Source organism: Meleagris gallopavo, chromosome 5 (assembly GCF_905368555.1).
Source record: "Meleagris gallopavo chromosome 5, MGAL_WU_HG_1.1, whole genome shotgun sequence".
Classification (NCBI taxonomy): domain Eukaryota; kingdom Metazoa; phylum Chordata; class Aves; order Galliformes; family Phasianidae; genus Meleagris; species Meleagris gallopavo.
Genome location: NC_139408.1, coordinates 29,685,704 through 29,708,666, shown reverse-complemented (window position 1 = coordinate 29,708,666; position 22,963 = coordinate 29,685,704). Strand labels below are relative to the sequence as shown.

The following is a 22,963-nucleotide window of genomic DNA, read 5'->3' as shown; positions in this document are numbered from 1 at the left end:
CATTTGCTATTTAATAACAGTTTAGAAGCCTACAATTTTTGAATTCAACTCATATTTATGCAACCAGTTTTAATAAATGAAACTACATTAACAAGAACGTTTACAAGAAAATCCTAAAGACCAAAAATCTTTTAAAGTAATTTTGATTTAGACCAAAAATCGCCTGTTTTTAAGACACGAAAAAAATCTTACTTCTACATTGGGAAACTAAGCATCAGAAAAAATGAACCAATAATCTAATGGCAGAATGCAATAAGGACCTCCTTTGATCTGTGCATGCCCCAGAACAATTACTGTTATCATCACCTATTTCAACAATTCCTAAGACCTTTCCACAGTTAAATCTAAATCTATAAACCTATACAAATTTACATTAAGCATCTGTTTTTATTGGAACATGGCGTTAATTCAAATTTATTTTGTTCTCATATAACTAAAAGAATTTTTTTAAACCTATTTCAGGAATCACTGCTACTGCTGAATATCCTTTCTGTATTTCAATTTGAATTTTTATCACTTCAGCTTCTAATTGTTTCTTTTGAATCAGGAATCTTTCAATATCTTGACTGCTCCTTCTTCTTGAATACATTTATTGTCACATTTCAGTCTTTTCGTGAGCAGTACGTTAACTATCCTTACATTAAGATTAATAATGCAAGAGATTTTTTCAAGCCTAAAAAAAAAAATAAATCAAAACACAAAACTGCATTAAGTGAATATTTTAGCACCACCAGCATTTTCAACACTTGAAAATGAGCCTTGGATACAGCCTTATTGAAACCATGCATGTGAGCAAAAGAATCCTAACAATTAATGACATATGCAAAGAGAATTGAGTTAATCCTGTTTTATCACTTACTAGAAATTTGTGCTGGATTATTAAGAACACACAAAATTTTCTAAGCTCACTCTTTTAAGGAATCTCACTGAGCAGATCTAGTTTGCATTTTTTCTACTTAAAAAGAGGTCACTGGCTAAGCCCTCTGTTTGAATGGGGGTGGGACATTGCGAAACTTGGATGCTGGGTCTGAATGTACTTTTCTTATTGCTTATCACTTACCAGTATGCTCATTAGTGACTTTCTCAATAATGTTTTGACAGTGAATGGAAATTCTGAATTATAATAGGATTCTTACTAAACCCTTCAGGTCTCCAACAGAAATACTGCCATTCATTATTCCCACTTGTGATTTTCAAGATCAGTGAACTCTCATATTCTTAATCTAGATAATTTCTTACCTGTTATTATATCAGCTTGCCCTGAAATACAGAGTAAAATGTCTACAGTAATTATACAGCATATTTGTCAATCAAACCTGTAATTAGCTGAACAAATTCAACCGGGTGTAAAGACACATCTTTCACAAAGTAAAACTGACCAATGAGTTACATTTCTACCCTTTTGTTGCAGAATAAACACACAGTCTATTTTCCAGAGTGAGGTTGGGCCAAAACAGTTTATAGTCACAAGGGAGGACACACAGGAAAAAGATGCTCAGCCTTCTACTGATAAGAACTGGGACTTAAGAGAAGTAGGAGGGCTTATATACCTTCACAGCAGATACAAAGTGCTTTGTAAAGAGGCCTGTTAGGTCAAAAAGTATCTGCACAGGAGGAAACTTTATTCTAGCAGATGCAAACACTTGCTCCTAATAGCTCAGAACCTGCAGCAACTCCTTCTGGACATTTTCTGAGAATACTGTGTCTGATCAACTTTTAGGTCTAGCAAGGCCTGTTTCCACATTTTGAATTTTAATTAGATCCTGTATCAGCTTTTCCATTCTTTTTTTTTTTTCCCCCCTCGGGACTAATGTCAAGCACATGGGCCTACATTTACCTAACTCATTCTATTTGATAGCATTTTTTCAGTACTCAGGAAATATACTCCTTGGTCTTTTTCAATATTCCTGCAGTCACAGGACATTAAAAAAGCAGATTTATATAAAGTCATCTTGGACAGTATTGAAGCAATAAGCTTTATGTGGAATTCAACTTGCTTCTCCCCTAATAAAAACTTTTATATTAAACAAGGTAAAGTCAACAAGCTTACAAAATACAACTGAAAACAGGAAAACCTGCAGCAAGTGAATTCTTTATATGACTGCAACATGATTCAACATGCATCTCAAACTGTAAGTATTAATTAATCAGTTTAGCAGATGACAAATAGGGAAGAAAGAAGCACACTGCACACTGTTTGAGCAGTGGATGCAGTCTACCTTGATTTCAGCAAGGCATTTGATACTGTCTCCCACAACATCCTTATAACAAAGCTGAGGAAGTGTGGGATAGATGAGCGGACAGTGAGGTGGGTTGAGAACTGGCTGACTGGCAGAGCACAGAGGGTTGTCACTGGCAGTGCAGAGTCTGGTTGGAGACATGTAACCAAAGGTGTTCCTCGACGGTTGGTGCTGGGTCTGGTCTTGTTCAACATCTTCATCAATGATCTTGATGAAGGGATAGCGGCCACCCTCAGCAAGTTTGCTGATAATACGAAGTTGGGAGGATTGGCTGACATGCCTGAAGGCTGTGCTGCCATTCAGCGAGACCTGGACAGGCTGGACAGCTGGGCAGTAAGAAACCAGATGAGGTTTAACAAAAGCAAGTGTAGAGTCTTGCATCTAGGGAGGAATAATTGCATGCACCAATGCAGGCTGGAGGATGAGCTGCTGGAGAGGAGCTCTGCAGAGAGGGATCTGGGCGTCCTAGTAGACAACAGGTTGGCCATGAGCCAGCAGTGTGCCCTCGTGGCCAAAAAGGCCAATGGCATTCTGGGGTGCATTAAAAAGAGCGTGGCCAGCAGGTCGAGGGAGGTGATCCTCCCCCTCTACTCTGCCCTGGTAAGGCCTCATCTGGAGTACTGTGTCCAGTTCTGGGCCCCCCAGTACAAAAAAGACAGGGATCTCTTGGAAAGAGTCCAGCGGAGGGCCACAAAGATGGTGAAGGGCCTGAAGCATCTCCCTATGAAGAAAGGCTAAGTGAACTGGGTCTGTTTAGCCTTGAGAAGACTGAGAGGGGACCTGATCCAGGTCTATAAATATCTAAGGCCTGGGGGGGGCAGAGTGGTGAGGCCAGACTCTTTTCTGCAGTGTGTGAAGACAGGACAAGGGGAAATGACCAGAAACTGCAGCATAGGAAGTTCCACACAAATGTGCGCAAGAACTTCTTTACGGTGAGGTGATGGAGCACTGGAACAGGCTGTCCAGGGAGGTTGTGGAGTCTCCTTCTCTGGAGATATTCAAAACCCACCTGGACACCTACTTGTGCGACCTGGTATAGGGAACCTGCTTTGGCAGGGGGGTTGGACTCGATGATCTCTGGAGGTCCCTTCCAACCCCTATGATTCTGTGATTCTGTGAATAAAGGTCACACCAGAGCAAAGCACAGGTTCTATACAGCCTACATATAATCTACACTGTTGAGCACTGCCGACAGCATAAGTCTAGGGATGGCTAAGAACACAGCACACGCACACACACACACACACACACACAGTGACACTTATTCAGAAACACTCTGACAGCCTCCAGCTATATCTGGTCCAGGGATTTCTGGAGTCTGAGACACTGCCTTATTTATAAGATAGCCTTCAGAGAATTTTTTCCAGCCTGCTTTTGAACCTGCACGAAATTTAAGCTTCTACATGATCCGGTGACAAATTTTCAAAGCTTAATTACAAATTACACCAAAAAACTCCTTTGTTTTCAATCTGCTGCCAATTATCTTCATTCAATACTCTCTTCTTACTCCTACAATTACAATTTCTTATTCATGTCCATCCTTTCAAGATTTCACAGCTACAACAAGCTCTTCTTACATCATCTTTCTGGTTCAGTCTGAAAGACTGAAGAGCTCCATTCTATTCTACTCATAGTATCTTCAGTTATTCTTTTTGTGAAAACTGTTAGTCATCCTGCTGCTACACTCTGTACCTTCTCATTTCCACTTTTTCCTTGAGGATCCTTTGGGATCCAAACTGGACAAAATCTGTGATGCACCTGTGTCAATCACTGATTTATTTATGGATTGATGTCATGTTTTCCAACTTGTTCTTCTCCTAAATTCTAGGATAGATTTCCTTTACTGTTGAGTACTATTAATCACTTCGGAAGTCTTCGTATGTGATAGAGGATTGTTTCCCACCCACCCACCCCAAGTATTTTAATTAATCTTCATCTGTGATTCATTCTATCATTTGGGCGTTTGGTTTTGGTTTTTTTTTCCTGCAGCTCTCTTCAGTTCTCAGGATGTAGAGACAGTGTAGAACAGTGAAGGTAACAGTGCAAGTGTTCGCACTGGTCTGAGAGCCCAGTGAGACCACCTTCCAAGAGTTCTGGGCATTCTCTGCCACTGTATAATTATTTAAAACGAGACTGAAAGTTGTTTTTAACAGTAGCTGTACTAAAAGATGCGCCCTAATTCAAATAAGATCTAGTTCATAACATTGTTATGACTGCTCATCCTATCTAGAAAAGTTCACCTTGTCAAAAATGGTTTCTGTGGCCACGTAATCGATAAGTTTTACTGGATAGGTTGGTACCTTACTAGATAACCCAGTTCACTGTTCTTCAAGTAATATCCAAATCAATAAGATTTGAATTAGAAAAAGAAACAACAGCCATTTTCACTGCCTCAGATTTCCCCAAATGCTACTGAAATCAATGCATTATGTTTGTTAGTTCTCACAGTGTACAAGTTAATAATGAAGCAAATTTAACTGAATGTTTGTTGGTAGTATTTTGTGTTTAATGTCTAAAAGCAAATAATGACAAATACTGTAAACAAACTATTAAAACCATACACGTTTAAAATGTGCTTCGAGGAGAGAAGAGGAGGAAATGGAACTGTTTCTAAGTTTAGCGGAGACAAACTGTCAGAACACTGATAGTGAAGAGCAGACTCCAGAAAAAAAAAAAAGATCCCAAACACCTATACATACTCTCCTTAATAGGCTGTTCATGAATTCTTCTACTTATTGTAATGTAAATTACATAATTCATCCCTAATACCATGATGCGGACGTCATCTCTTCCTGACTGATATTGTAGGTGTACATTATCACTGTCACCAAAATCTATCTCATCCATGTTCTGTCCTCCTCGGATTAATCCACAGTGCTTTCCTTTTATGATTAAATGAATTCTATTCACATAAAATTACATTTTCAGCAGTAGGTGCTCAATGCCTCAGCAACAGTTTTCAAAAAAGCAATACTCCAGTCTTTTAAACATACAATATAGCTTGTTCAATGAGTTATTTCTGTAACAGAACAAACTCGTTTCACTAGTCTTTTTTTGAATGAAATAATTTCAGTCTACAACCAGGCTGGGAGATTGACAGGCCTCAAGAATGTAGCTCCATTTTTTTTTTTATTCTAGATGCTAGAAAAAAATATTGTCCACAGCATCTGTCACTACCTAAAACATTTGGAACTGTGAAGTAAGCATTTTGATACATCTCCTCAGCTTTTTAAAAATTAATAAATATTCTCCATTGTTTTTTATTCATGGTAAGACTTAGACTATAAATACTGTTTAACAAACAAATTTGTAAACAGAGGTATTTAATAAGTACTCCAATTCTTCTTCCCAAAAGAATTCCATTGTTCACTACCTCATTTTCTCATAATTAGTGTAGACCTAGAAAATGGTACGATGCTAATATCATTTAAAGTGGAAAGGAATGCAAAAAGACCAACCCCAGAACTATTACAGTACTCTACTATTAATAAATGAACAGTCAAAAGAAAACTCCTAAAATTTGAATGAACTAACATAGATAAACTATTTTGATGCGTGGGCACTAAACACACATACTGCATTTAAAAAAAAAAAAAAAACACCACCAGCAACATAGAGATACTGCAACCAAATGCAACATTATGGAGACTTTAAAATGCTTGGTCTCTATCTGAATATTATGTTCACAGAGATATTTATAAAGATCAATTTTCTTTGACAAGTTTAAGTGTACTTGTAAGAAACAGGGATGAGTTCTGAGGCTTTCAGATTGCATTACTACAAGTTAATTTAGTCATCTCATACTTGTAGGCAATTTTCCTCTAAGTGAATAGATTGCTCTTCTCTGAGGTTTCTATCCTCGTTTTTTTTTTTTCCTCTTTCTCCTCCTCCTTCTTTCCCATGGTCAAATACAACTCAAAAAAATAAAGTTGTTTGTGGGATATAAAGAAGATATATAAAAAACAAGCGTAAGTGAACGCTTAGTAAGGTATTATGGAATGAACAGAAAAAAGGTAAAACAATGGGCAGGCAGAACCACGTGGAGCAACAACAGAAAATATAAAGCAGGCTCTTGCTTGCATTAGAAATGGATTTGCTCTCCACATTCTAATTGTAAATACATATTAAAATAAATCAGAAATAAGGATTTCTGGATCTCTGTTCCTCACGTATTTACTGCTAGCACCAAAGTTCCACAGTCCAACTCAATTTAACCCAGTATGCATGCAAACTATATAAACAAACGAAAAAACAAACAAAAAAAAAAGTGCTCACTCCTTCCCTTAGTTCTACCAATCCTTGGATTTCACTGATTCCCCAAGATCTTTCCCTTTTCACCTGTTCAATTTCATGTTCTTGCCAACTCTTTGGCACCACTTGTGTGCTCAAATCAGGCAAGTAGATCTATATCTGGTGATGGACCATAATATTACTGAAGTGCATTTCAAATTCACTTGCTCAGAAGAGGTGATTATAATTTATTACTGAAATCAGGAGCAATGTAATACTTCAAATTCATTACACTTTTAATGAGAAGTCCACAGCTGCATAACAAAGAGAACAACAAAGACAAATACTCAATAGAAGCAACGGAGAAGCAGAGACATGTAGCAGAACAACTGAATGGATAAGAAAATCCAAACTAACTTACAGCCACCTTTATCAGAATTCACGTTTTAGTAGTGGCAGACATGATTACAAAGCAATTAATGTTTACATACAGAGTTATTTAGAGATGCAAAACATCACCTAACAACTACAGGTTTCTTTCATCCAGTGTTTAGTGCATGGGAGCAAGGGAAGTCAACATGAGTACCCTTTTTTTTTTTCCCCTTACAGCTGGCATAAGTTAGCCAGTCCATTTTCAGGGTAAGTGACAAATATTTCATTAGTTGGAGTAAAACACTTTCTCCACTCTCACAGAAGTTATTTTTTCCCCCTGACTCCCACCTGAAGCGACAGGTGATAGCATAAAATGAAAGGGAACATGAAAACACCTTCCATTTTCACTGTTCTGCCAGTGACACCGGGTCCCTTTTAAACACTGATCAAGCAAAACCACCAACAACTGCTGTATACAATTCCTTTTCGGGTTTTGTCCTGGGGGTAATGTAACCTTAAAAAGGATACTCGAAAGGTGCAGCAAATTTATTGTTGCCTTTCTAAAAGGAAAAGTATGCTTTTCAATATAAGAAAGTAAAAAGAAAAAATTAACCACATCCAAGACAGAAGAGAGAGAATGAATACACTACCCTTTCTGGAACCATCACTAAACAGCTACAATTGTTCCCTGAATAAAGCAGAAGGCCAAAAAGGGTATGGTTTGTTAACTTTTCAGAAAACATAACCAGTTAAGAACCCTCTAAGTCACGTGCAGAGACCTGTGACAATCACTGCATCTGAAGGTCACAGACTACAAGGCCTTTACCAAGGAACCCTATATGCATTTTAAATATTCTTTTTTTTCAGGTTGGCAGATGACTTGTTCCCGAGACTGAAACGTAGTATTATATGGGAAATCTAGATAATGATCAAAGGACAACAAGAGACCTTTAGACTCCCAAGACTATTCGTCACTTAAGTATAAGTTGTGTCTTAGTAGTGTCACTCCTATTTTTCTCTCAAAGGATTTCAATCAAGAAACAGGTTAGCCTAAAGCAGATTCCATGGTATAACAGCCAATCAACATTTGAACTCTGTCATGTTGAACTATCATCTAACAACTTTATTAATATAAAATATATCCAGAGAAAAAAAAAATCTGCTCTAATAAGACTCCATCAGTAAAGAAGTCAGAAGTGCTTTTTTTTTCCATTATAATCATTTTGGTACACTTCCTTGAGTATCAGAAAGATGGAAATGAAGATTACCAACAGAGCATTTTTTCTAGAAAGATTAATAAAGGCTATAAAGACTTTCTCTCCAAGATTATCACTCTTGATCCCCTCGCATTTTGTTTACTTAGAAAAATTTAATCCAACTTAACTCCCATTACCATTGAACTATGAATTTACAATAGTTAGACTTCTATCTCCATTCTGCCAGCAGAAAATTAACCACATGCCTTAAGTAAAAAATTATTTTCAATAAATACCTGCAATTATTGCCTCTATCTTCTACAACAAATTTATGACACTACAATCAATACAATGATTACAACATAATTACAATGATAACAGCCTACTGAAACACACTATCTTGAATCTGTTTTTCCATCTTAACGTCTTACATTTTGTAGCTAGCTGATACACACTTTTCAGTGACACATTTTCTGCATGTTGAAGCACACGCCCATATTCAAGGAGAAAATACCACATTATCACAGTCTGTTTTCAATCAAGATCTTAAAAAGAAACAGAGAAGGTATGAGCAGTTTCACAATCCAAATTATCTGTAGCAGATTCAGAAATACCACGCTTTATAAAATGGGATGATGAGTGTGTGTACTGTCAAAGGAAGGTCATCTGATTCACATCTCAGTAAAGGTTGAAAATGAGTCAGAACTAAAGAAAACAGTTTCTCCCTACTTGCACCTTACTCTGTCCTTCAAGAGAGATTCTAAATTAGAAGAGATTCTAGTTCTTATGTAGACAGTTTGCAAGAAAAGACAGTAGATTTCCCTTGAGTCGGAGCATGGATAATACAAGTTTCATTTTGGAAAAAAAAAAAATAGTTTGGCAAGAGTCAATATGCCTTTAAAATTATTCAATAAATTTTCCTAAATCTGGAAAAAAAAAAAAGCCCTAAATAAAACAATAAACAAAAAATATTTAAAAAAAAAAAAAAAAAAAAACAGATCACTCGTGCTCAGTGGAGCAACCTTTCTGTACAACAGCCAGAAATGCCAGAGATGTCACTCTCCTGAGAGCTGAGAGACAGTAGACAAGAGAACAGAACGCAGATGAGGAGCCAACACATGATTTGGACAAGTATAAAAATATGAGGGGGGGCGTCAAGCGAAAGTGCAGCCTAGAAATCAAATGCAGGAATAGTGAACACTTGAGCAACAGAATGAGATCAAAGTGAAAAAAAGCAAGACAAAATGTATACATTTGGTTCAGGAAGCCTCCAAATCAGATGAGAAGGACCAGGAGAGCCCAAGACACTGGCAGCAAATGCGAGGAATAAGGGGATGACAAATGGGGTAGGAAGAAAAGAAAGAGCTGTGACAAAAACTAAGAAAGAAATAGGCAGACTGTGCCCATTACATAGCTTCACACTTAACGGCCTTTCTTCCACTCCAAAAGCAGTGTTTAGAACAATCACTGCCACCAGTAAGCAAATTTCTGAACACCCTACTAGCAGAACAGGCCTGTCTCCTCTAATGTTGGTTTACACACAATCTAATCACATCTCTGGGCATCCATCAACAAATAAGGAAACATTATTATCACAGATAACTTCTTTTTAAAATTATATTAGGAAAAACAATATTTTTATGTGAAACAGAATAGTTAAGTCTGCTTTCTGCAATGAAACCAATCTGCTATATCTGATACTCTTACTATTCTTGCCATAAACAATAAAAATAGAGTAGCTCTTTCCCTGATGTAGGATGCAGAGAGATGAAACAAAAGTGGATTAAATACTACCATTAAAACAAACACAGATCATCCAAATCAATCAACAACTTTTAATATTATCATGGAAGTGTATCTGATACATACTGATGTCACTATTGGAAGAAGACCAATATTTTCAAGGAAAGGAATTGGAAGTCCCAGCTCTGAAAAGCTTAAAGTCCAATTCAGGTGATGTAACAATGGCTTAGGATCCTGCTCTAATTCAGGAGACTCAACAGAATCAACAGTATAACAGGAAATCTAAAAGGGAAGAATGAAATCAAAAGTAATACATGCCAAGGCAGAAAATCAGAGAGTAAAAGGATAATACAGAGGGAGGAAGGCTGAAAGTAAGCAAAAAGGAGAGAAAATAGAATGTAGGAGCAATAATATACTGAATTTAGAAAAGCAAAGGCAGGAGGTACTAAGCATACTATCAATCTACAAATCAGAGTAATTATCTTTTTGGTTAGAGAATTTCACTGGCAAGAAAGTCAGAGATGATGACACCACATCAAACATAACGAGCAACATGAAGCCTAGTCAGTACAGACTGAGTTTTAGGGATATTAAAAAAAGAAAGGACACGATTAAACAACAGAAACAGTGAATCAATAATAGACATCTTCATAAAGCTCTCAAGCCTCTGCTTTAAATTAATGGACATGAAAAGAGCAAGAAAAGTTAAAAGGATAAACTGTTACATGTTTGAAGTTACTGATCTGTGATTTCATAACCAAAGCATAATTAAACTCAATTCACTGGAATCACTGTCAATATACAGTAGCAACAAAAGATTAGTGATTTGAGAACTATATTGGTCAGAGAACTTGTCAAATCAAGAAATCTGGAATTTACTAAATGAATGCGAAGTGTGAAAAATAAAAAAAAGAATGAGAAAAGTTTAATGCATTGATTTTCATGGGAACAAAATGTAATCTTTTTAATCTGTGAATGTTACCCTGTTTGATTCTAAATCATAAACCATCCAAAAAAAAAAAAAAAAACCTTCAAAATCATTGTCACCGTTCACTTTTTCCTTCTATGAGCTATCATTAGTTTTGCAATACTACCGCAGATAAAATGTATGAGTAAATAGTTCTGAAATATCAGAATACTGACGCAAAAAATACATACGTACTCAAGACTTAGGATTACCTTGTATGTCAGTTATATAGTTCTGATTATATGTTATATACACATTGGGCAGGGTGAGGTAATGTAGATATGAAGACATATACGGATAAGTACAGATCATCCATTATGAAAAAATACATTTATCAAGAAGATGCAATTAACACTTAAAATCTGGCACTTCCTATTTTTAGTTCAGACCAAAAAAAAAAAGACAGCTTGTCTGATCAGAACAAAAAAAAGAATTTCTGTAATGTTAGTAATGTTAGGAACAGTGAAGGAGGAAGTACTGAGCAGATGGATAATCATCTTACACTGATGCCAAGTCCTGTAATTTTACTGCAAATCTTTATCAAGGAAGGTTTTTCTTTTGGCTGGGAAAGCTATTTCAGCAAGAGTGGAGAGGGGGAGTTAGCATTTTACTCAGTTTCAAGATTTCTATCCCTATCTTCATGTACATAAAATTGCAGTACTTCTCATGTCTGTTAACAAGGCCGAGGTTGTAGACTGCCTACAGCATAGCAGTCACAGAAAAAAAGCTTTGTAAGTGGAAATAAGATCACTCTGGATAAGGAATGTCCAAAGATAGGAAAATGGTATCACCAAAAAGAAAAGGAATATTCTTATGTTCTGAAATAGGTCTAACAAGGACAAGCAAGAGAGGAAGCACATCTGGGAAGTTCAGAGAATGCTTATGGAATGAAGGAGGAAGAGAAGTAGAATACGAGAAGAATGCGAGTAAAGCACATGCCTAGAACTCTTTATTTCAAAAAGTGCATGTTCTTGGAATATTCAAGTGTCCAACTAACAGTCTGTAACTGTACCATGGTAACTTTCAGTCAAGATTAGTAACCTGCTACTAACAAATAACAAGTAGATAATACCTCTGTGTTCTATGGCAACTGCTGAACAGCAAGGACATCAAGCCTTGGGGCCGTTGTATTTTCCACTAGGGCCTCATATTTTGACAAAAATTCATCTGTTCCAAACACAGCCATAAAGTCATGAAAGAATAATAAAAAATCCATCTTATTGTTTTTAGCACAGAGCTAGTGCTCTCAGAGCTGATAAGCAGTAATTTGTTCTTTAGTCTAGATATTTCAATTGTATGAGAAACAGAGGCAATTCATCTTTATGCAGTTGCAGGATTTTGTGCATGTCTCCTGTTATATTCCATAGGAGGACTGGGAGCTTATCAGCATACAGAATGACAATGTTTCTGCCTTTGTTAAATCTCTTTTCTGTTAAAACGAAAGGTCTGATTTTCTCTGTATGATGTCATATCTATTGCCTGTCTTTGTCTGCTTCAGTGACGTAAGAATTGGGGGGGGGGGTAATAAGAATTATGTCAATAGCAGATAGATTTCTAAAAGGGAGTTATACAAGTCGTTTTTCATATATACTTTCAAGATCAAGAATTACAACATAAACTGTTCCCTCGAATTCTGCAACTCAAAGGACCATTTTTCAGAATCAGAGCCATGCCTGATCATTTCTGTGAGCACAGTTAGCACAGAAAATAAGAAAACTAGTTTACTCTATGCGCTGCGGTATTCTTCAAAACCTCTGCCAGTATAGCCCTTGAATAGAAAACTTGTAAGAAAGCCCTTTTTTAGCACAAGCTTTGCACTACAACACCTTCTTTCAGAAAATACAGGAATATATTGCAATAGACTTATCAAAATTATACAGAGAAGTTCAAAAGCAAGAACTTGCAAACACAGAAGAGTGTTTTAGGGAACGGAAAGTAACTAGCTCAAATTCATGTACTTACTTCCTATAACTTCGACTATGCTGCCCTTTTGGGTTCAATTCCACATTTCTTACAACATTCCAAGTGCGAGGTGCATTCAGAAATTACATGAATTCTTACAACACCAAAATCATTCCACCAGTTTTGTCTGAACTACACAGCCCTACTCTTTCTTACCATTTAAGTTCAGAAGAATCATTCAGCTATGGCCCCAAAGTGAGAAAAGAATCATGTCCAAAATGTAATTTTTCTCATCTAGTGAGTTATCATATCTTGCAACTTGGTACACTATTATTGAAGCATGTATGCTGGCAGCTTTTTGCTGTTGTAGTTGTAAAGTGCATGATGTTTAAATGAAAACAATCAAATCTGTAATAAGATTTCAGAATCGTACTTTTAAACCTAAGGCATCTACTCACAACCAAAAAAACATGACTGAAATCTATTTTGGGATACTCAGTCAAAAAATAAGGATAGTTCTTTAAACATAGCAAGATTCTTCTAGCAAAGTGAAGTTATCCTATCACTTCCACTTCTCTTGTTCTTTATGCTTCAACAGCATTTTTTACTAAATTGATTCAAGACATTCCCTGAAGGCTTACAATGGTCTTGTAGTTTACCTGCTAGGCACCAAAAGCAACATGAAAAAGGTTACTTTGCTACATATGAGGTTAACTGATGGATGGATAAAATGCTAAAAAAGGAAAAAAAATAGTTTAGGAGTTGAAGTATCACCCTACTTTACACATAAAGTAGCTCTGTGTAGCTAGTGACATCAGCTGTTATCAAAGCCACCAAGTAGTTCTTGCTTAAGACCATTTTCAGCCTGAAATTTTCCATGCTAATGGTTTGCTTCAGGTAACTTTTCCTGAAAAAAGAAAAAAAAAGTCAAAGAATGGCTGGAACATTTTTCTATTATGACAGAACATAAGGAAAAAAGAACCTTTATAAACTCTTACTTTGAAAAATTTAAGCATTTCTCTGCCTTGTGTCAGCACCCTGATATCACGCTGGACGAGGGTTGTACACTTTGCTCATTTTGGGAAAGATAAAACCTGATCTGGTAAAGCTACAAGCTTCTAGAATTCAGTTTGTACATACTTAGTGGCAAGATCTGCTGGAGCTTAAGAACAGGTTTTTTAACCTGAGCTATTGCCTAAGGATTCTTAAATGGCTGCATTAATTATATTATTGTTTATTAACAGTAATTGCAAGACCTTTCTAAGCTTTCAAATATAAGAAAACGGCACTTTAGTTCCATTCCTTCCCCAGTACTTCCCTAGTTGTTTTTTGCAATTGAATAGGATTCACTGAGCAACTTTCAAATGCAGAACAGTAACGTCCTAATAATAGTAAGAATCAGAGATGCAAGCTTCTTCTAAGACCACTGCAAACAAAATTATTCCATCCCAAAGCCAAAGAAACCATAAGAACAAGAGTCCACAGCATTTCCACAAGAAAACAGATAAAGAAATGAAGCAACCTGAAATGTGACTTCAAAGATTACTTTTACATGATCAATAATGTTTTGTAACCATGCTACTTTGCATCAGTTTGAACTGGCTAACATGCAAAAAGATTAAGTCTAATTAAATATCAGGAGGAAGACCACGAAGGCTGAAGACATTCCTAATACTAAACTAAATACATTACAGCTTTGCCATAAGCTGAAACCATATTTTAAGTTACATACAATAGAAATATCTTTGCATCAGCAAAGAGGAAGATGTGTAGTATTTAAATTAACAGACTACAGAGAATTTAAAAACTTACAAGTACAAAGCAAATACTATTGAAATAACCTTCTTAAAACCCAAAAGTAAGAAAGACTGAAAACAGGTCTACAGTAATGCAATACATAAGGTATCTGTGCATAATACAATACGTTATGTCACCTAACTCAGTGTATTTTTTTTTTCAAGGTTCCTTTCTAATTAACAAGCAAGTATTGATATTTTAGCATTCACTGTCACAAAAGAAACATAGTATCAAGTAACCAGTTCTAATGCTGCTCTATTCCTCTGTCAGTAAGAACTAGAAAAAATTCTAACAACCAACTTGTTCTGTTGATTTATTTCACTTTGAACTGTTACACTAGATACTATAATTAAGTCAAAATGGTTTAACGACCCATCTCCTGACATCAGGGACAGCTAATTTTTCCTGCATTTGAAAATGATAAGTGAGCCAGAGTACTGGATTTAGAAAAATTGAAGTGGAGCTACATTCTTAACATCTTTTGAACATGCACATAGATTATATAACGTAAGTCATTCTATATGTTCTCAGTACAGGAGAGAGATGGACCTGTGGGAGTGCATCCAGAGGGCTACAAAAGTCATCCAAGGGATGGAACACCTCCCTACAAGTACAGGCTGAGAGCTGGGGCTGGAGAACATAACGCTCCAGGGAGACTTGAGAGCTGCCTTTCAATATCTTAAGGGGGGGCTATAAGAAGGAAGGGGACAGAATCTTTAGCAAGGTCTGCTGTGATAGGAAAAGTGGAAATGATTTAAAACTGGATATAAGAAAAAAGTTTTTTATGGTAATGGCAGTGAAGCACTGGTACAGGTTGCCCAGAGAGGTGGTGAATGTACATCTTTGGAGACATTTAAGGTCAGGATGGATGGAGCTGAGTAACCTGATCTAGCTGTAGGTGACCCCGCTCATTGCAACGAGCAGGGGACTTGGACTAGAGGACCGTTAGGGGTCTCTTCCAACTCAAACATTCTACGATTCTGAAAGAACACACAGATCTAGTAATCCAGGCATACTGAGAATGACAAAGAGTTAACTACAAAGTAAATGTCGTAAAGCAAGAGTTCACATTCTTTTACACGAGTGCTCATTTTAGAAAGGTACACATCCTCCTACTTCAGGGAAGCCTGGCCTTGTTCATCCATTGATATCTTTATGCTACCTACCTTTGCAGAGCTATCTACATTAGCTCATTTTAATTAGCAAACAAAACCCACATTTCTAATTCTAAGGAGACTGTTTTAAAATGTATTTTCCACATGTATGATCTGCTCACTTTCCAAATATTATAAGAACATAAGTATAATAACGCAAGTAAATTTGTCAGATTCATTGCTGAGACCTCATCAAATTTATACCAGATCAAAATAGTGATTGAAAAATTAAGTAATAAACAAATATCTGTAACCATTCTTTCAATTCACACTCCTGTTCAAAAGCATATAAGAATATTTAGTACATGGTTCTCTTTCTAAATATTTCTGTAACTGTTTCCTGTAAGTATTACTTACGAGTGTTATCTTGCCTCCATATTCTTCCAGTTAACATATTTATATCACAATCATTTATTCATTATGCATGTATGGTGAAAGATGTTAGAAAAGATCTCATTTCACATCAGAATACAATGATACATATATATTTTTTTAAAGGAAACAACTGGAAGTAGGAAAACTAAAGCAAAAGAAATCAGTTTTGCAAAGCAGAGATATCAAAATGAGTCTTAACTGAAAGAAAAACAAACCTGTGATTTAAACCACGCATTTAAGAACATATTACTTACTTTATGTTTGAAGGTTGTACACCTATGAAACAGTGCTTTCCTAACCATAAACCTTTTCAAAGAATCAAACTTATTTGTTTTTATTCAGTAGGTGAAAATTCAAGTTCATTCAGTAATTCACAAAAATACCTAACCTCACAAAGAACAAAAATAAGAGAAACATCTCTAGATTAGTATAACTAAGAACATATCATGTGAAAGTTCTGACACATTGAAAAGACTATTGTTTACATTATGAGCAACAAAATAATGAGAAATCAGAATTAAAAAGAGTTCAAGAAATATGATCAGACAGACACACTGCTAAAGTCATTAACTTGGCTAAGGAGGAGCGTTAGCACTCAGAAAATCAACTCATTTTTTAAAAACAGGTATAAAACCAGCAACATAAGTTTCTAATGCCCTCAGTTTCTCTGCGTCCAATTGGCTACAAATAAACTTTTATTATTCTGTAAAATACAACATTTTTAATTCACTGGAACTTGCTGAAATTTTAGTTTAAACAACATAGAAATCATTGGATAATAAAAAGGACGGTGTAATAAGAAAGCAACCGTACTCACTAGGTCATTATCCTATTTTACTTCAAAACAACTTAACTTAAACCTGGAGCATTTTTGAAATCAAATGCACAAGCAAGCTGAGTTGAACTACACGTCATCTTCATCCCTTTTTATGCAACTCCCAAAATCTGTATTATTGCTACATGAAGGCACTTTCCTCTCCTCCCCCTTAAAGCAAGTACTATGTTTCCCTGCTGTTAATTATCAATCTACATTAATGTTAAGAACAGACACAATACAACTCCCCCAAAACACGTTTACCTAAAAGAAGGTAAAGTACATTCCAAAAGAAAGATTTAGTAATAATAATAAGACTACTAGCAAGATTTCAACTTTTGGCATCCAAAGAACAGAAAGTCAAATAAATGCATTGGTAATAATTGTGTTGGACCTTCACTTACCAGAAATGCAAGTTACTACAAGTAAGCAGTACTTTGTTATACTCTCAGTTCAAAAGTACCATGCACGGCACCAGGCAGCGATGCAGCTCACGGTATGTCTCTTAACAGTTTTGAGTTGTAATAGTCTTGAGAGGAAAGCTATCTTACTCATCCAACACAGAGGTGCATACCAGATCTCGACTCTCACTCTGCTTACTGTGCAACACGCCATTCAGAGAAATCGATATATACATGCCACAATCGTATTATTAAAACCAGTGATTTAGGCCCAGTTTTGCAACACACATTCATGCAAAATTGAGCTTCAGAAATTGATTCTGACACACAGAAGGAAACCTCTGAACCTTATTTATTTAATGCAGGCAACGTTTAATTTTTCCCTGAAAAATCCAAGTACGTGGAAACTCTGAAATCTCTCAGATCTAAGTTGTACCAAGAAAATGAAGAAAGAAAAAGCAAAAAAGGTCAAACGCTCTCTGTAGCTTTTTGCTGAACAGTCTTCTAACACAATGGCACATGAAGGGTTTCTAAAGTAATTTTAGGAAGCTGTATTTTGTGCAATTGCCCAAAATTGTACATGCGCTACACATGTATTGCTAAAAATAAATAAATATGATACAGTACAGCCTGTACCTCCACCTCTTTAGTCTATTATCTCCTTTAAAAAGCAGAAAACAATTGATCTTTTTTTATCAAGGAGATTAACACTTGCTATTCAGGCACACATCTGTAGAGTGCTGATAACAAATCCTTGTCAAAACATACAACAGCAAACAGCTGCTTCACTGCTCTGTTGTTTTTAGTCACTGTGGCAGCCTTTTTTGTTTTCTGGAAAACAACCTAATGGCTGAGATCACTAAGAATTCACTGTGAGCAAGAAGCAGCTCAAAATAACTACATTCTGCATGTGCACAGACCCATACAGTTTCACAACAAGGCTATAAATACAGCAGCTCTCTTTTACTCTCTGTGTGCTTGACTCATTGTAGGCCATGGAGACTTCTGAATAGATCAGTGGCAGATTTACCCAGTATTCTAGGCTCCTTTTTCATTATCAATGGAGGAGAGCCAGAAAAACAGTAATATTTCAAGATGCAAAACTAAAGAATTGTATATGGAGTACAAAATGCTTACCCGCTGAGCTAAGCAAAACACTGAAGTCTGTTCCTCTCTGTGATTCTCCACATTCTCTCTGACCCTCTTTTTCTGCATCCTCATAGCGGTTCCAGTTTGAAACAATCTTTCTTCTTGAGTAGTTTTTCACTTCCTCTTCCTCCTCTCGTGATTCAGTATCACCATCATCCTCTACCTGTCATATTTAAACAGACAGCAAAGCCATTACAATTCAATAGCATTTAGCTCAGTATTTAGATAGTCACAAACACAATTAACTACAACCACAGAATTCAACTCCAGAGAGACAAATCAGCCTGGGTAAGTGTCACTCCATCAAAATTTTAGATGAGGTGTGACCATATTGCTGAAATACATGTAACACCTGAAATGTATTCAAACTAAAGCAGAGCTTCCCATAGAGGTCAAGCAGTGATGCTGGTGCCAAATACTGCTGTTGTCCCTCCTGTTCTGGAAGCCCATACCAAACAGCTTTCTGATACTGCGGGGGAGCAGAACTACTCATTTAATCACAGCATCTCTACCCAAGTGTTGCGATGATAATTGAATGAAGTGTCTGATGTTTGTTGCGTGAATTTGAACAAAACCAACATAACAAATACTGCAGAAAAAAAGCACAGACAGGCTTAGCTATGTAATAATTTCTATTTTAACCAACTTCCTTTGAGGCCTGAACTCAATTAATAAGGAATAATTTAACAAATCCATTTCCTTCATGAAAACCATTTTATTGAAATACACAAGGAAAAATTAAAAAGACTGCTGGCAGACAATCTACCTGCCCAAATACTTACAACACACTGGGATTGAAGGGAAAACTGATAAGAGAGTCAACATAAGATTCAAGCATTTGCCAGAGCACTTAACCACCATGGAAAACTCTCCCCTGCATCAAGTAAGCTCTTCTTCCACAGCTTGTGGTTCATCTAGAACAACCATTGCTTCACAGATAGAAACCTCTCCTTCATAGTGGAAGGAGTGCACCATAGGCAAGAAGAGAACCTAGAGCAGCTGAAGAATCTAAGCAGAAGATATCATCTGCAGAGGTTTAGAGCTCTCAAGTAGAGAAGGGGAGTCAAGAAAGAAGAGATTCCCTGTGTGCCTCAAACACTCCTACTGACAGCTCCACTCTTTCCCTCGCCTTCACTTCATCTCTCCTTTTACAAACAACAGTGCACTGCTGCCATAAAATTTAATTTTGCTGTCTCAACGATAAGTGCATTCTCTGTAACCAGAGCAGTTAAATACAAGTTTGTCAGCACTGCTGCACAGCTTAAAGTAACTTCATTCAGTATAAAACAATTTTAAAGGCAAGTCACCTTTCTGTAAGTCGTTATATATCCATAAACCAAAATGCCTTCATAGCTCACCATCAGACCCTTGTTTTAAGGAGGAGCTTGGCTCTGATAGTTTAAATTACGTGTAATCCTGAAATAAACGTGAAGAGCACAATTCTTTATATCAAACAAATGTCCTTGTAAGCGAAGAGCTACAATATCTTGTGCAGAAAAATTGCTAAAGCCTTAAATAGTTACTGTGTTTCTAAAACTACACTAGGTTTTACTTTTTTTAAGCACAATACTATAGAATTACATGCTGGTACAAGACTGGACAAACTGCCACATCCTACAAGTAACAAAACCAGAACTAGAATAATGGTTTCAATATAAACAATCCACTTATATTCACAGAACAAGCTTCTTTCACCAGCATTCCAGGGGCCCTGCTTAGGAACAGCATGAAGGAATGCTAAAATCATCAAAGAGCAGAAAAACAGATTAGACGCAATCATACAGATATATTCCCAGTTGTCAAAAAACTGACAAAAGGGAAAATATTCTGTGCATTCTCATTGGTTTTGTGTAATTTTTAGAAGAAAAAGAGATGTTATCTCTCTGTCAGATACAGATACTAAAATAGTTGTGAACAAATGACTGGTTGCACGAGTGAGAGGATGAAGTCAGAACTCTGCGCTACCGGGGACTGACCGAGAGCTACAATTTCCATAGAACAAAGGCTAAATCCACTTAGATAAAGATAAGAATGGATTTGTTTCTTTTTCTTCTCCTACAAATCAAATGATCTGCTATAATCCACTGAAGCCTAATGGAATTTTGTGCCTGAAATAACTGGGAGGTGATACAATTCACAAGTGAAAGCAAAAATAGTGCTACACAGATGAATTTGTGTTGTACTTTCTTTTTATTTTAAAGAAAAGATCACAATCATCCAAGTCAGCTGTGGTACTATAACAGATCTGTTTAAAAGACGCTCTTCTTTCAGCCATCAACAACAACACAGGAGTATCACCTTCTTAACAAGCTTCCACTAAACTAATACGGATTCAAACATTTTCTCTTAAATACAAAATAATGATGGACTGAATTCTTTTTCACATTCCGTTATTAGCTATAATACCTCAAGTAAATTGCATTTCTTAGCAGTTAATTTGAACTTGAACTTTAAGAAACAAACCACAATTTCCCAAGAGTGTTAATAGGCTCTGCGTCTAGTTCCTTCAGTACTAACCTGAGATTTACTTTAGAAGTGTATAAACTTCAAATACAAATCCCCTTACTTCTCCCAATAAATATTTCAAGGAAAATGTTACATAACGCACAGTCCTGCTACCGGATGAAACTGAAAGTAATCATACTTGAATATTCAACATTCAAACAACTTAAAGATGCATTTTCATCATTAAAATCATGGATTATCAAAAACATTCAGACACATCTCTGATCAGTGAAGCTTCAGAAAATAATTTGCTTCTATGGTCTCTCACGAGACAGCTACCATCTAAAGTAACAACCTCAGAAACAAAAATAATTATAAATCTTCTCTTCTTTCCCCTTATCTGCCTTAGCTACTATTACTGAAAATTAATTTTAATCAGTACACAGCAGACTTCTATCTATAATGAAACAAAATGCTTCACCTTCCCCTATTTCCCATCCTCGAATAACAAATGACAAGCTGAAATAATTTCTTGAAGTCAACTCAAATATAACCTTTAGAACAATATTACTTAGATAAGGACAAAAACTTATGCTTTTGAGCAAATTTGAACTGCTCAGTCCTACTCTGCATGACGATATAACTGCAAGTTCAATATTCATCTGCTCCACATGCACTAACATTTGCAAATTTAATTGCAATTTTGGTGACAGTATACAAAAATCCAGTTAAATAAAACCAGGAAGCCTTCTGACTGTTTTGTCTTTAAGATGTGTGTTCTGCCTATATCTGAGCTAATTAAGGTCCTTCACACAACACCAAAAGAATTAGGCTACTGCGTACAAGAATTTGCTCAATTTGGGGCCTTTTGCAAGGACATATTTTTACCATTTACCATAGCATACAACTCCACCTTCCTTCTGAAGGAAAGTAAAATGCTCAGTACGTAGGACTCTAGGAATATTTTAGTATACTCTCCTTTAGACAATGAAACTGCATACAGGGCTGGGGAAGATATGTAAGCGAGAAAAAATGGGAAAGCAAGATTTCTGTTTGACATTTGTTACAGACAAGAACATGTAGATGCACACATTCCAGAACTGAAAGTGTCAAAATGAAATAAACATTATCCTGAACAGGCAATTTCCCCTGGGGTCAGACTTGGGCACCTCCTGCAACCCAGAGTGTTTTGAATCAAACCAAAGCTTAAGGCACACAATGGAGAAAGTGCAACTCCAACCTCCCACATTCTGCTTCAATGACTCAAGCACCCTTCTCCATAAGTGCAGTCAGTCCTAGCACATTAAGCACTAACACTCAACGAGAACAGCTAAGCTCACAACCCTTTTAAAAACCTGGCAGTGCATCAGAAGTCAGAGCTTCCATTATGACTCTCTAAAACTTTCTGTGAGGTTTTCTATTTATTAGCTTTAGGAAGACACAAGAGTTGCTTATAGTCTTCTTTCTTCCTGTTCAGTTCTATAGCTTTGCAAGAATAAAATTAAATGCCTGTTGGTGCTTAAAATGTTTTGCAACAGCTTGGAGGAACGTACAAACACATGCTCAGTTTATCTTTCTTTGAGCCAACTACCTTTTCCCCATTACATAGCTATCACGCATTATTATATTTTCTTCCTTACTGACTTTGTTAGTATTTCTTCCAGTTTTCTTCCTAACAGCACCTCTTCACAGAACATGTGAAAACATAAGAGTTTTGAGTCAATTGTCTTGAATTCCCTCTTCCTTTCTGGACACAGCTGCAAAGCTGTGGCCAAATCCCAGTGACATTCAACACTAATTTTTATTTTCATCGGTGTAAAAGACTAGCAAAACAAAAGGGAAATATCCCATGGTTTCAATCTGACCTACATGATCAGCTGTACCATGAATGGACATATTTAAAATAGCAAGGCATCTCCGCAGGGACAATTTCTCCTTTCCTCCTCACCCCAATGTAAGCAGCATCTACGATTACAGCTACATTCTCACAGATGGAACTCCTAAGTCATAGGATCAAAAAAACATTCATAATTAAGCAACAAGGCAGTTCAAAATCTTAGCACTTTAAATCATTGCGTGGAATACAGTCTGTATGCAGAGACTTGTATTAGTGGCAATATAACTAAGGCAGCTGAAATGAACCACTGAGTGGTTCCTCTAGGCAGATATAAAGGGAAA

General features: G+C 36.4%; 1 protein-coding gene across 4 annotated transcripts in view; it reads right to left on the bottom strand.

Moving 5' to 3' along the window:
* AVEN (apoptosis and caspase activation inhibitor) overlaps window positions 1–22,963 on the bottom strand; it is a 111,261-nt gene that overhangs the window by 71,792 nt on the left and 16,506 nt on the right. For all 4 annotated transcript variants that reach the window (XR_014883580.1, XR_014883581.1, XR_014883582.1 and 1 more), the window contains exon 2: window positions 18,329–18,503. Coding sequence is in view for 1 of the 4 variants with exons in the window: in XM_085225043.1 (XP_085081169.1) it covers window positions 18,329–18,503 (175 nt within the window). In the remaining 3 variants the exon portion in view is untranslated. The remainder of the gene's footprint in view (window positions 1–18,328; window positions 18,504–22,963) is intronic.